At 48.1% G+C, this 14,331-nt stretch overlaps 2 protein-coding genes across 2 annotated transcripts in view; one reads left to right on the top strand and one right to left on the bottom strand.

The window, feature by feature from the left end:
• Positions 1–831: 831 nt before the first annotated feature.
• Positions 832–13,437, bottom strand: MORN3 (MORN repeat containing 3). Its single transcript, XM_083418411.1, has 6 exons — positions 13,279–13,437; positions 11,815–11,970; positions 8,425–8,582; positions 7,212–7,371; positions 3,296–3,480; positions 832–1,161 (listed from the first exon to the last, which is right to left on the bottom strand). Exons 2-6 carry the CDS (start codon positions 11,957–11,959, stop codon positions 1,066–1,068), a joined length of 744 nt encoding a protein of 247 aa, XP_083274537.1. The 5' UTR covers positions 11,960–11,970; positions 13,279–13,437; the 3' UTR covers positions 832–1,065.
• LOC310666891 (uncharacterized protein) overlaps positions 9,247–14,331 on the top strand; it is a 160,484-nt gene continuing 155,399 nt past the window's right edge. Inside the window, exon 1 of the mRNA XM_083418449.1 lies at positions 9,247–9,581. The gene's annotated coding sequence lies outside the window, so the exon portion shown is untranslated. The remainder of the gene's footprint in view (positions 9,582–14,331) is intronic.

Here is a 14,331-nt window from a genome sequence, read left to right as displayed (position 1 = left end):
CGCCTGAAGCCTTTGGAGCGCAGCAGGAACTCGCACTGCGCTCCGAAGGCTTCGGGTTCCTTTTGCTGAAGCCGGGAGAGCAAGACTCTCCTGGCTTCAGCAGAGAGGGAGAGCTGCGCAGCGCCCCTTCAGCAAAGCGGGAGGAGAAATGGAAGGGGCTCCGTTTCTCCTGCCGCTTCACTGAAGGGGCACTGAGCAGAGAGCGGGAGATTTTTTTCCCCTTGTTTCCCCCCTCTTAAAAAGGTGCGTCCTATGGCCGGGTGCGTCCTATAGAGTGAAAAATACGGTAAGCAAGTTTATTTGCTTCTAATGAAGATACCTCATTGGCTTCCGAAGATTTCTCTCTCTTTTTCCTTCTTCCTTTTCTGTAAAGGTTTCCTTTCTTGGAGAAGGGAGAACGTGAATAGCTTTGGTTCAAAATGTGTATTTTAGAGAGTCTTGAAATAAGAAGAGATCATGATGGAGAGAATCTATCAGGGACTCTTTTAGACATCTCTCCTTGACAATACAATTTGTGCCTTTTGTGGCTGTCACTCTCTTTGCCACCCCCACCCCCCTGCTGTGGTGGGTTACAGACTACAGTGTCAATCATATTTATCCCCACTTTCAAAGCCTTGATGGTACAAAAAGGTGGTTCAAAATAGACAGAATCTTTTCTGAATTCAGGAAGAGGAGAGAATTGCAGCCATCGCCCCAAATCTCCCCTTTGCTTTGTATCCCTAGCTTGTGCCAGAGCTTCACTGCCATCTGAGGTGTGTGCCACTAACATCAGGGCAGGCTCTGGGAAGTGCAAAGGGCAACTAGCTGCTTCAAGAACCCAGAGTAAGCAACTTGCAAAGAAATGTGCGGTATCTTGTATTTTTGAACTCACAAGGTCTCTACCATGTCCCTCTGTGTTGCTGCAGCTGCTAAACTAGTGAGCAAAGGGGCTCTTGCATAACCGGGAACAGAGAAGGGATCGCAATGGGAATACTTGGGAATCTCTTGGGAAAGAACTCTTTGTACATTGCTGCTCAGCCTTCAGCGGGAAGGAACCCCCGCTTTGGAGGGCAGGATTGTCAGCCGTCATCGTTCCTTCTGAGGCTGAGAATTCGCTTCTTCAGCATTTTCTAGCAACACAATAGCATTTTCCAACACACCCTCTGGGTCCGCTAGTTCAACCTGGAAAAAACATGGTGGTTTTTTTGCAATTTAATACATTGCCAAAAAACAATCAAAAAGGGAGACAGATTTGCATAAAACTTTCATATGCTAATTTAAATATACAGATGCCAACTTAGAAATAATTAGGTAAAGGTAAAGGGACGCGGGTGGCGCTGTGGGTTAAAGCCTCAGTGCCTAGGGCTTGCCGATCGAAAGGTTGGCGGTTCGAATCCCTGCGGCGGGGTGAGCTCCCATTGTTCGGTCCCAGCGCCTGCCAACCTAGCAGTTCGAAAGCACCCCCGGGTGCAAGTAGATAAATAGGGACCGCTTACTAGCGGGAAGGTAAACGGCGTTTCCGTGTGCGGCTCTGGCTCTCCAGAGCAGCGATGTCACGCTGGCCACGTGACCTGGAAGTGTCTTCGGACAGCGCTGGCCCATGGCCTCTTTGAGTGAGATGGGCGCACAACCCTAGAGTATGTCAAGACTGGCCCGTACGGGCAGGGGTACCTTTACCTAAAGGGACCCCTGACCGTTAAGTCCAGTCATGGACGACTCTGGGGTTGTGGCGCTCATCTCGCTTTACTGGCCGAGGGAGCCGGCGTACAGCTTCCGGGTCATGTGGCCAGCATGATTAAGCCGCTTCTGGCGAACCAGAGCAGCGCACAGAAATGCTGTTTACCTTCCTGACATGCTTTTGGACTGCTAGGTTGGGAGGAGCAGGGACCGAGCAACAGGAGCTCAGCCCGTCGTGGGGATTTGAACCGCCGACCTTCTGATCAGAAAGCCCTAGGCTTACTACTGAAATAAAACAAAATAGAATAGAATAGAATAGAATAATTAGGCCACAGTAATAAAATAATTACTGCACTCTAAATAGAAATAGCAGTGCCTTTCTGCATAGTGAGGAAGGCTGTGGCTGGGAGAGGCGGACCAGTCTGCTCTCTGCTGATGGGACCCTGGGGCTCCATAGTTCTTTCTGCCTTTAAACTGGACTCAGACTGAGTAACCCTTCAAACGGAGGATAACTCCAAATACAGGACAGTCCTCTTACTGCTCTTCAAACAGAGTGAGGGTGGGAAATGCCAGGGGGAGAAAGAGGGTCTAGCCTATGGAAGCATTGCAAGTCCTCCTAGCCAATACTTAAACTGGCAACCTTCCAGCTCCCCACATAGCCTTTTAAGCCCCATTCCAGGGATGGGGAATCAGTTTCAGCCACAAGGCCAGACTGAAAACTGGCCACCTTCTGGGCGCTGAATGGCAATGGTTTGCAGAGCAAAAGCGGGTGTGGCAAAATAGCAATAAAACACACACCCAGCAAAAGGAGAAAAAAATGCACACCCCTCTATTCCCCCACCTCACCTGATTGTTACTAACACAAACACATGCAGCACAAAGAGTTACAGCACACTCTCCCTTTCTTTCACACACACATATAGATTGTTACAGGTTTTTTGGGGTCAGTCAGGATGACTCCTGTGGGTCCCTTCCATGCCTGTGGGAGGCTAGAATCTATAGGAGGACGCTTGCTGCACTGGACAGCCCAGTTCTTTTGTTAAGGTAGTGGCCTTAGGTGCTCACAGGTAAGTATCCCCCATTCGCATCTTTAAAAAGTGAGTTATGTTGCCATAGAAACTAATGGGATGGGTCTTTCCTTGCTTTGTTCCTTCATTCATTTACAGCACTTATATACTGTCTCACAAACTGATTTACATAAGATTATTACACGAATAAGCATCAGATTCTGATCTTTGTTTGTTTTTTAAAAAAATTCAATTGACTGGAAAAGACAATTACTTTGTTTAGAAAAAGCTGCTTCTCTGCTCCCTTTGCGTCATCCTGCCCTACCTGGCTGCAGACTCCCATCTACTTTGCTTCTGACCCAGCCTACGTTTGGCTCCCACCATCAGCTGACTTTTCCTGTGGGTCCACTGCCCTTCACCAGAAAAGCTTCCCCACATCCAGCTATTTGCACTCTCCATGCTTAAGAGGCCAAGGGAGCGGAGGTGGGCAAGTCCTGGGGCAGCTGGAGCACAGACTAAAATTGCCCTTCCCTCTCTGCTCAGGTGTTGGCTTGCAGGAAGAGACAGTGGAACCCACCCTTACGCACGTTCTGGCCTTTGGGCCTGCGGGGAGCCTGTAACCTAGAGATTACCTTAGGGATGGGATACTGAGTTGGTGCAGGGGCTTCGTCGCGGCCAAAATCAATCATGGTTCCGCAACGGGGAATGTCTGCCACCCAGTAGCCTTCATAAAGTTGCCCCGTGTCCAAGTAGATGAATTTTCCTGGACCGTGTCTCTTCCCGTCCTTCCAGGAGCCTTCATACCGGTTTTCATTTTCTGCAATTGACACAGAGATTTTTGTGGGATCGATGCTTTTTTAAACACACACACACACACACAGAGAGAGAGAGAGAGAGAGAGAGAGAGAGAGAGAGAGAGAGAGAGAAGCTGGCTTGTGTTTTCACAAGGCCCTGTAGCATCTCCTAATAAATGGTTCTACCATGGTCTAGTTTGCCCACCCACCCACCCTTCATACTGGGGCAGGTCATTGTGGCTGTAGACTTTGCCCCTGAAGCACTCCGTGCCTGGCTTCCAAATTGAAAATGCAGAGAAAAGCTCAAGATACACGTTGATCTACCCACACGTAGTTGTTATCCCCGAGAAACGTAGAAAATAACAGGATATATTTATCCAAAAGTCTTCAAACTTACACAACCCTTTAAAAATTAGCTGATGAAGGTGAATACATTGAAACAGGGCCTTGTTGGCCTTAGTTCTTGGTGTGCTTTTTTCTTGGAAGTAAATACCCCGCTGAAATGGACAGAACGGAACCTGCTTCTGACTCAATGGTCAGGAGGCAACTTTTGCTCACACGCTCCTAGGTATGGTGGAATTCTGGATGGGGCAGTTCTGAGCTCCCTCCCTCTTTGCTTATTCGGAAGGATTCATGTACTGCTCTTTGGTGATGCTTCCAAGACAGTATATGAACATTAAGGGTGGAGAAAGAAAAGCATTTGCCTGGTACCGGAAATATATTCATGTGGGTGCCAGGCAAATTTATCTGGGGAAGGAATTCCACCAATGGGGCAGCGCATGTCCATCGCAATGGCCCCACCAAGCTGTGCCCTTCACAGTTTGGATGCTGTGGTTAACGCTCTTAAATCCTTTTGCAAGAAAGGGAGGAGCCAGCAAAACTGCATGAATCCTACGTTTCAGTTTTCCCTTTCTGGGCAAGCAGCCAGTACCAGCTATTTGATCTTGGGTGGTTGTCCATCGCGAACCTAACAGAAGGCGCATTTACCCCCTGCCTTGCAAAATTTCCAGTTACAGAGCCGACTATATTAAACCCGCAGGCACAGGAAAATAACAATCTATTAATTAGCTAATTTTAACCTTAGGAAAAATCCAGCCCGTTCATGATCAATTGGGCAATGTCTCTGGAGGACCAATTATTCAATTTGTGGTGGTGGCAGTGGTGATTTAAAATCCATCATATCCTTAACACCCAGAACATCCCAGCAGGTATTAATTTTAATCCCATAATCTTCTTTTCAATGCCTCGCCTCAGTTTTGGAATAGGTGATATTACAACAAGAGCACCTCTGAGCACATGCAAAGTGAATTTGCACCTCTGCTGAGGAAGTGTCACCTTCAGGTAAAGTGATATCAGTTCTGAATCCTCTTGAAATCGGTCAAGTCGCAGTCATGACCTGTCCTTTTAGAAACTAAAGATATTTATAGATAACCACCAAGACTCTAAATCTCAGCAATTTCCTGATGCTGGAAGTTAGATACAAACAGATCCTGGACAGCAGTGTAATTAAGTGTACCTGCCCTCCGCATAACCTGGGCAGGACTAGCAAACTGTTGCTTTAACAGTTCATGTAAACATACTGTCAGCTATTAAAACAGCAGTAAATTATGTGATTGCTCAGCATGGCACAATAATAATTTTAAAGGACATTTTAATCCTCCCTTTCCTCTCAGGAGGTCAGTAAAGCATATATGGGTCTGTCCCACATTCTACCTGCACAACAACCCTGAGAGATGGGGTTAAGATGAGAAGGAGCAATCGACCCAGAGTTCCAAGCTACCTTTGCAGTGGCGTAGCGTGGGGGGTGCAGGGGGGGGCGGCCGCACCGGGCGCAACATCGGGGGGGGGGGCGCTCGCGCTCGCACTCGCAGCTCTCTGCCTCTACCTGGCTCACTCACTCTCTCTCACTGCAGTGCTGGCTGTGCGAATCCGATCCGAGCCGCCGGGTCACCGCCCAGTGTGGAAGGGAGGGTGCCAGGCATGCAGTGTGGTGCGGAGAGAGAGCGAGGGACTATCTGGGGGAGGGACAGTGCAGCGGGGGGGGGGGCGCAAATTACTTGCCTTGCCCCGGGTGCTGACAACCCACGCTACGCCACTGTACCTTTGTTATGACTTAGTGGGATTTGACCCCAGGTCTTGATGGCTCTAATTAGTCCAGCCTGCTGACCCCAGCACCACATTGGCTCAGCCAAGCACAGCATGCTTTCAAGGTGGTAGCGCAGGGCTTGCAGCCTCTGGCCCAGGAGACCAATGCGCCTCTCCAGGCCTTGACCTCTTGCCCTTGAGATTCTCCCCAGGCCTTGCCCCCTCACTGGCTCCAAACGTTTTTGCCTGGCTGGAATATATCCATGAACTCCGGCCTCCCTGGACGGAAGAGCGGTTGGAGAAACTGGCCTACTGTGGAAAGGCAAAAACTTACATTTGCCGCTCCGCCCACTTTGCCCTGTGACCCTCAGGATGCCACCCAGAAGGGGGGTAGTGTGGCCCCCAGACTGGAAACGTTCTCCCATCAGAGCCTTAGCCAGGATGGCATGGCAAGGAGAGTTTGGGTTTTACGGGTGTCTCCCTGCCACTGACATTTCATCAACACACATGTGACTGCATATACACATGGGGACAGAAAGCTTAAACATAAATTCCCCCAGAGCCTGAAGAGGGTGTCAGTGAGGGTGGAGGAAGCCCCAAAGAGAGTGGGGACTCAGCAGGGTTGTGGTTGTTGCTTTTTACACTGATGTGTGGGGTAGCACAGCCATCGCCCCCACTTTTCTGCGCATCCTCCAGGGTGCTCCCAACTTATGTGATTTTTGCTTCTGTGCGCAGGGGCCCTGTCCTTGAAACCACTAAAACCCACTAAGTCTTCAAAAGACTACTGGTGTGAGCTGAGGCAGGGTAAATGGAGATATGTGGCACAGACAGCAACAAGCCGTTGTGTTGTTGTCATTGCGCAGGCCACCTTTTGAGCAGCAGCGGCAGCAGCAGTCTATCTGAGCAAAGACAGCTGAGAATGTCAGCGGTGGCACCATCTGGCCAGCCTTAACGTGCCCCAAGTTCTGTTCTGGGGGGTGGGAAGGGCTGGGGCCCGTTCTAACTGAAGGAAGGTGAGGACAGGTGACCTCACCTAGGCCCGAAGTCACCCCCCACCAAAGCAGGCTCAAAGCTTCTCAAAGCTTCTCAAAATCATTTTCTCAGCAGCTAAGCATCAGAAACATTCCGCTCTGCTGTAACAAAGGTAGAGAACAGTCCATTGTTTCTCAGGCCTTTCTCATGCCTTCTGGCCATGCAAAAGAACCACATTGCAACTTGCTTTCAGTCCAGGAACCATGCCAAAGCACAAGAATGAAACAACTGGAACACACTGAAACCCCCTCACCCCCTTTCCTGCCAAGAGTCCACAATAGTCCCAAGACAGCTTTCTGTACATGCTCAGGGGAACACATCATGGGGCAGGACTCCTGAGGGAGGAGAAAGGAGGAGGGATCTGGAATGGGTATATATGCTTGTGCACATGATTGTGAACTCGTGCATGCTTTTGTGGACTATCACACTTGCTCCTTCTACCAGTTCATGGATGGTAGAAATAAAACCTTTTTCTCCGAAACTATTCCTTGAGTGTCTGTTGACTCCCACTTCCCTTTCCCAGGCGCAATATTTTTCCCACCCGAGGGCAAAGCCTCATAAGGCTACATAACCACTGCCCAAAGGCATAGAGGACCAGACCTCTCAAGCATCCTGGACGCAGCAGGGCGGTACTTACTCAAGCGGAACATGCCTTGCCCGCTTGGCTTGTCCTCAGACCACTGGCCTTCATAGATGGAGCCGTCCTTGTAGTACATCCGGCCCCAGCCGCTTCTCTTCCCAACGGCCCATTCCCCTTCGTAATACTCCACATCTGAGTAAAATTTTATTCCGTATCCCTAAAATCAAAAGATATTCATGTGGATGATCACAACAGCAAGCTTTCTCTTTAAAATGTTTACCTTTCTTTAAAAAGTCAATACTTGTTGCTGATGCCCATTTGATTTGCTCCCCGCCCCACTTCTGAGAGCAGGACAAATCTGTCAATTTTTGTTTTCTCTCAGCTTCTCATTTCTCCGTGCCAACTTTGTGGTTGTTGTTTTTTTAATGTCCTCATAAAACTCACCTTTTTGTATGCAAGTTTGCCTAACAGATATTTTTTTCCTTGCTATAATGCTGTCTTCACCAATAGACACATCTTTACACACACAAGTACCGTAACCCTAACCCTAACCCTAAACAAACTACCGTATTTTTTGCTCTAGAAGACTCACTTTTTCCCTCCTAAAAAGTAAGGGGAAATGTGTGTGCGTCTTATGGAGCGAATGCAGGCTGCGCAGCTATCCCAGAAGCCAGAACAGCAAGAGGGATTGCTGCTTTCACTGCGCAGCGATCCCTCTTGCTGTTCTGGCTTCTGAGATTCAGAATATTTTTTTTCTTGTTTTCCTCCTCTAAAAACTAGGTGCGTCTTGTGGTCTGGTGCATCTTATAGAGCAAAAAATACGGTATATGTGTGTTTGTGGACACTAGTGGGCTGGAGACCTGCACTGCAACCTTAGGGGAAGTGCAGATTTTGGGTGGAGGTATTGTTTTCTTTTTTGCTTTTTGATGTATTTTTTACTTTTTTACTTTTTACTATATATATATATTGTGTTTTTTCTCTTTTTTTCTTTTTCCTCTGTAACTATAAAACTTTTAATAAATATCATTTAAAAAAAAGAAGAAGGGGGAGGCAACAGAGCTTTAAATTTTCACCTCAGAAAAAGGAACAAGGCACTTGGTGAATTTCAGCAGGAGTCTATTGTAACAGGCAGAAGAATGCAGCAGCTCAGAGCTTTGGCAATTCCACCCCCAGCCCCTATTTCTGGTATTAATGCTGATCAGATTCTGGCCCTTGGCTCACTTTTAAAGGTATACATTCGCATACACCATTGCAAAAGAGCACGACTTACCCACATTTTGTCATTCTTCCACCAACCCGAGTACACTTTCTTGTAGTCTTTTGTGATGGGATCAGGGAGGCTGTATGTCCCATATCCATCCCGTTTTCCAAATTTCCAGTCTCCGCTGTAGATGGCCCCTGTCCTCTTCCATGTCTGCGTGCCCTTGCCTGGCCATGGGGACAAAAGGAACTGGTAGCACAGACTTTCTCTCGTGACCAATAAAACTGCCCGTGCATTATGGTTTTAATTTACTTGAGCCAATCGTTTCCAAACTAGATAAATGAATAATTATCTAGTTCTGAGAGTCTTCCATGAAGCAAATCCATGGAAGACTGCTGTGAGCCCAAATCGCCCACCTACAGAGGAGGTTGTCCTCAACATCACTGCATGATATTTATTTATTTAGTTATTCATTCATTCATTTCATAAAATTTATACAGTGGTGCCCCGCAAGACGAATGCCGCGCAAGACGGAAAACCCGCTAGACGAAAGGGTTTTCCGTTTTGGAGGTGCTTCGCAAAACGAATTTGCTATGGGCTTGCTTCGCAAGACGAAAATGTCTTGCGAGTTCCTGCAGGGTTTTTTCCTCCCCCCCCCCCCCTTTTCCCAAACCCCTAAGCCGCTTAACAGCTGATCCGCTAAGCCGCTTATCATCTGATCCGCTAAGCCCGCTAAGCCGCTAATAGCGCTAATCCGCTAAGCTGCTAATGGGCTTGCTTCGCAAGACGAAAAAAACCGCAAGACAAAGAGACTCACGGAACGGATTCTTTTCGTCTTGCGAGGCACCACTGTATACCGCTTGATTGTAAAAAGAAAAAGAGAAATGATTTACAAAGGCACCGCCCTGGACATAGGAAAGGGGTCACCAGTGCAGTGTCCCAGGCGTGTGATGGCGCCCTTGAGGTCTTCTTCCCCTGACACCGTGGTTCTCAAAGGGAGCAAGGCACAGCACTGGTGCGGCAGCAGGAGAGGGTGGCAAGTGTGGCTGGAAGATTCCAGGACAAGCAAATGAACATTCAAGAATTTCAGTGCCGCATAGTACAGTATCAATTTGTTATTTTATTTATTTGCAGAATATGGACAGATATCTTTTCAAAACGAGAGTGAGATCATCAAGTGATACGGCAAGCTTACACCTCTCGTTGAGTTTGTGTACATATTTAAGGTATGTATGTAAGAGCTCGTTTATAATTGTATTTTGGGAATGATTCATGTTTTATACATTCTGGGTGTCTCGTGATCATTTTATAACGCAGTTGTGCTCTGTGCACTCCTAGCACTGCTAGGAGTTGTTTCTTTTTGTTTTCCATGGTATATCTTATCAATAAAAAGATTGGTGTGGCACAAGTAAATTTTTATTCTGAAAGAGTGGTCCAGAGAAAAAAAATTGAGAGCCGCTACCCTGACACCTGCTAAGCTTTTGAGCCTATCTTACTGCCCCCTTGGCCTCAAGGTGGTTGACAGTACCTTTATCTCTCTTGAAAAGTTACCTAGCGCTGAAGGAGGAAGTCGGAAGAGCGTCTCTCTTGCACACTTCCTCTTTCAGTTCTATGTGCTCTTCAGGGGTCAGATCGGTTCTACTGATCTGTTTACGTCTATCCCTTGGGAAAGCAAAGTGTGCGCGCACCAGCGTGTATATTCCTTTGCCTCTCAGTCGGGAAAGGGGAGTGAGGCAAGCGAGAGGGAAGAGAAGTTGCTTGCGGTGGTGGCACCTACAGCACTTGCTCAGAGCTAAAAAGACGGATGACTCCCTGCTAGGTCTATCAGCAGCTAGGGAAGCTTTTAATGTTTGATGCATTACTGTATTTTAATACAGTGGAACCTCGGGTTAAGTACTTAATTCGTTCCGGAGGTCTGTTCTTAACCTGAAACTGTTCTTAACCTGAAGCACCACTCTAGCTAATGGGGCCTCCTGCTGCCACCACGCCGCCGGAGCACGATTTCTGTTCTCATCCTGAAGCAAAGTTCTTAACCTGAGGTACTATTTCTGGGTTAGCGGAGTCTGTAAACTGAAGCGTATGTAACCCAAGGTACCACTGTATTTTGTTGGACGCTGCCCAGAGTGGCTGGGGAAGCCCAGCCAGAAGGCCGGGGTATAAATAATAAGTTATTATTATTATTATTATTATTAGCCATGGCAGTTAATCACATCCTCTTTTTCAGAAGCAATTTACCTGTTGTGAATAGCAGATTGCAAGTGAGGGGGGTTGTTTTCATGCTCTGGCTTTACTCATTTAAAGGTTGATCTCTTTACATGTCTTCTGCCAAGCAGCCCTGCGCAAAGGGGCGAGGCCAGCCGCCCGCAGGGGGGGCCAGCCGGGGCAGGATGCTCCGCGGGGCCTCCAAGGAGTCTGCCTGCCTCCTCCCACTCAACCGCCCTACAGCTGAGGGGGGAGGCAATAGGCGGACCATTTGGGGTTAGCGCAGAGCCTGCAGGCGCCCAAGCCACTGCGTCACTCCCAGGAGAGTCGCATGGCTCGGGCGCGCTGCAAGGCCCCACAGTAAGTGCCGCCCAGCATTTTGTCACCTTCTCAGTGGTGACACCCAGGGTGACCCACCCACACCGCACCCCCCTTCCTCCGCCCCTGCTCACAAGGGACCTGCTTGCCTCAACATGCATTGGAGAAGGATCCAACCTGAGGCTAGTTTTTACATTTGCAAAATATGAAGGAACAGCCTTGTGTTTTTCTCCCAGCTGCCCTTGCAGCCGCCTGAAATACAGTGGTACCCCGCAAGACGAATGCCTCGGAAGACGAAAAACTCGCAAGACGAAAGGGTTTTTCGTTTTCTGAGGTGCTTCGCAAGACGGATTTTCCTAAGGGCTTGCTTCGCTAGACAAAACGGCCCTGCCTCTCGTGTCATGGCGACGGTCACTGCACGCACGCACGCACGCTCGCTTCCCCGCTCCTCCGGCTCCCTCCCACCTTCCGGCTGATGGTTAGTGCCTCGCGCCGCTGCCCACCCCCCTCGCGCGCTCCCCTCAGAGAGCTGTTGCCGCCAGTGCCTCTCTTTCCCTGGAGTCGCACTCCTGAGCCCCGCCGCCCTCCAGCAGCCACGTCGTGCGGTGGCCGCAAGGCGCGGGTGAGTCTGAGGTACTGGCTGCGGCAGTTGTCCTCCTTATCCCCGCCCCTCCCCGCCGTTGTCAGTGTTTAAATGCAGTGGTGCTTCGCAAGACGAAAAAACTCGTACAACGAAAAAACTCGCGGAACAAATTAATTTCGCCTTGCGAGGCACCACTGTAGTTTGTGTGAATACTAATTAAGTCCTCTTGCATGCAGTCTCAAATAAACTATAGACTTTTTTATTTGAGGGAATTGCTGGGCCTCTCCAGGCTGCTTTTTTTTTGCCTGGAATATCCTGCAACATATTCTACTATTCTTGCTCTGGATTGTCCTTACCGTGTTTTAGGTTGTCCAGCCATTCGCCAGTGTACCGATCGCCATTGACCGCATAAACGGTGTGCCTTAATCCACATTTCTGGGCCTTCCTATCCCATTCATACCAAAGAGGGTCAACTGTCCTGGGATACTTAACAATGGGCATACTTTCCTTGCCTGGAAGGGGACAAATAAAAACTTAGGGATATCTGAAATACAATTAGAGAGACAGTTTTCGTAGCCATGGGTTCTGCAGGATGACTGACTGACTTTCTTTTTTTACAAGCAGTTTTTTTATCACCTGCGTCATCTGGTTGCTGATCTGAGAGTGGAGCGTCTCATAAATTAAATACCAGGCTAAACAAGCAAAGGTAATAAAAGAGAACATTAAAGCAACAATAACTGCACAGCAACCAAATTATAAAAAATGAAATAAAGTCGTCAGACAGTTGGAGCAATGAAGAGAGCAAGCTGATTGACTGCAGATGAAATGAGTTCACAGGAAACATATTATTTCCCTGCGCCTGAGAAATGCTTTAAAACTTGTCAGAAGAAAAACACCTCTGAGCATGTGCAGAGTTCTCTTCCATCACCCAACATCCATCAGCAGGCACAGACATTTAGGACCGGAGGGCAAGGTTTCCAAGGCAGAAAGTATACATTCCAGACAACTTTAAATCTCTCTCTCTCCTTGCAAATTATACTGTCAGAGTAAACCTCTGCCTTATTGTGGAAAATACTAGGTGTGGCTATTTTAAGGATACGACGACGTCACACCTGTTTCCTGTGTCACTGCACCCAGGTGGTAATGCACCTGATTTGCATGCACCTGATTTGCATGAAATCTGATTTGCATGAAATGCACCTGATTTGCATGAAATCCCCCTTCCTGAAACTCTGGGGAGTTGCTACTGGTCAGTGTAGACAATCCTGAGGTAGATGCAGGATAAGGGCTGCATCTGAAGGGAAGCAACAAATCACACACACAATGCCAATTCAAGGTGCACGGTGTCCAAAGCCATTCAAGTTAAGTTTGCACCCAAGGCAGAAAATCCTACAAGCGCTTCTTCCACTAACAATGTGCTGCCCTTTTGTGAACCATAAAACCAGCTGCCTGAGGCAGCCTAATGGTAGGGCCGGCTCTGGGTAGATGAGTATAAGGCAGCTTTTAAAGAACCTATTCTGTGCAATAGATTATTGTAGTAATGGGAAGTGATAAACCTAAATATTCTCCCCCTTTACTATGAGTTGGAGCCAAGTCTCTACCCTTTCAGCTTGCTCTGGTAGTTACTTTCCTTTTCCTATGGATTTGTTTGTTAACTTGTTCTTCGGTAAACAGCCTCTTGTTCTGGGCCTACAAAGCAGCTAACCCTGCCATATATTAAATAAGAGCTTAACAATGACCTCGCCCCTACCTCACATGAGCCACCTTGGAAACATATTTCAATTGGGGTATATGCATTTTTTAAACAATAAATGAGTTACCTTAATAGTCCTATTCCTATGGCTAGATAGCAGGTGGAAGTTTACATTGATGTTATTCTCTCGGACAGCCCTGTTGGTCCACTGCCTCTTGCACCCAGGGACTTGCCTCTGTTCCTTGAAGCATCCTTTGGCTAAGTTATTTTGCCCAGACCTTATAAGGTCATGGTGACATCACAGGTGACGTCAAGGGCAAGGGTGTCCATATTGTGAGGCACCAATTGCCCAGGAGATCTTGCCAATTCAGCCTTTTCCCTCTTGGTCTCTGCTCTGAGTATTTTGTTAGCCAGCAGTGGAACAGGGTGCAAGACTTGGGGGCTGGCAAACCATGAAGCTGTGTGTAGATTTAACAGTTAGAGGACCCCAAAAAGAAGCTGAACCCTGAAGAACGAGCCTCTTAGCAACTCCTAAGACCAGAAGAGCCCTGCAGCTGAATCAGACCAAAGACTCATTGAGTCCCGTCAGGGAATAAGGCAGAGTAAAAAGAAATATAATAATAATCTAGCATCTTGTATCCTACAGTGGCCGTACAGATGCCCCTGGAAAGGGCCAGCCCTACCATTAGGCCAAATGAAGCAGCTGCCTCAGGCATCAAGATGCTGGAGGACAGAACAGCAAGCATTCCCCGTTTTAGGTGCAACCAACATGTGCACAATTGTGCACACATGCACAGAGCTGGACCCTTAAAGTGACCCTGAAACATCATAAAAGATGTCACTAAAAGGGTGGAACGGGGGCTGGGCGGGGACAGAATGGGGTGTTTCAATTGTACACAATTTCACACAAAGTGGTGGGCTCTGCAGCCTGAGACACACCCACTAGGTAAGTCTCACTGCCCTCCAGCATCCCATCACCACAGTTAACGTAAGATTCAGCTGCCCGTCCAACAGGACTGCCATCTTATCCTCAGGCAGAAAAATACCTTGGTTCAGCCCATAAACTGGGCGTGAAGGCAGTAGCTTCTACCCACGACTGGCATTCAAAGGTATTAATTCCACTTTCCCATTGTAAGTTAAAAGGTAAAGGTAAAGGACCCCTGACAGTTATCCAGTCGCG

Source organism: Podarcis tiliguerta (genome assembly GCF_965153285.1).
Source record: "Podarcis tiliguerta genome assembly, chromosome: 16".
Taxonomy (NCBI): domain Eukaryota; kingdom Metazoa; phylum Chordata; class Lepidosauria; order Squamata; family Lacertidae; genus Podarcis; species Podarcis tiliguerta.
Note: the sequence above shows the minus strand (reverse complement) of the source record. Positions and strands in the feature narration are given on the sequence as shown.

What these genes read in the sequence shown, in the direction of transcription:
- MORN3 (XM_083418411.1), bottom strand. Translation starts at nt 11,959, where the DNA reads ATGCCCATTGTTAAGTATCCCAGGACAGTTGACCCTCTTTGGTATGAA. An exon ending in GGAAGAATGACAAAATGTGG is followed by an intron (nt 7,372 to 8,424) that starts GTAAGTCGTGCT and finishes TTTTGATTTTAG; the next exon opens with GGATACGGAATAAAATTTTA. An exon ending in CTCAGTATCCCATCCCTAAG is followed by an intron (nt 1,162 to 3,295) that starts GTAATCTCTAGG and finishes TGTTTTTTCCAG; the next exon opens with GTTGAACTAGCGGACCCAGA.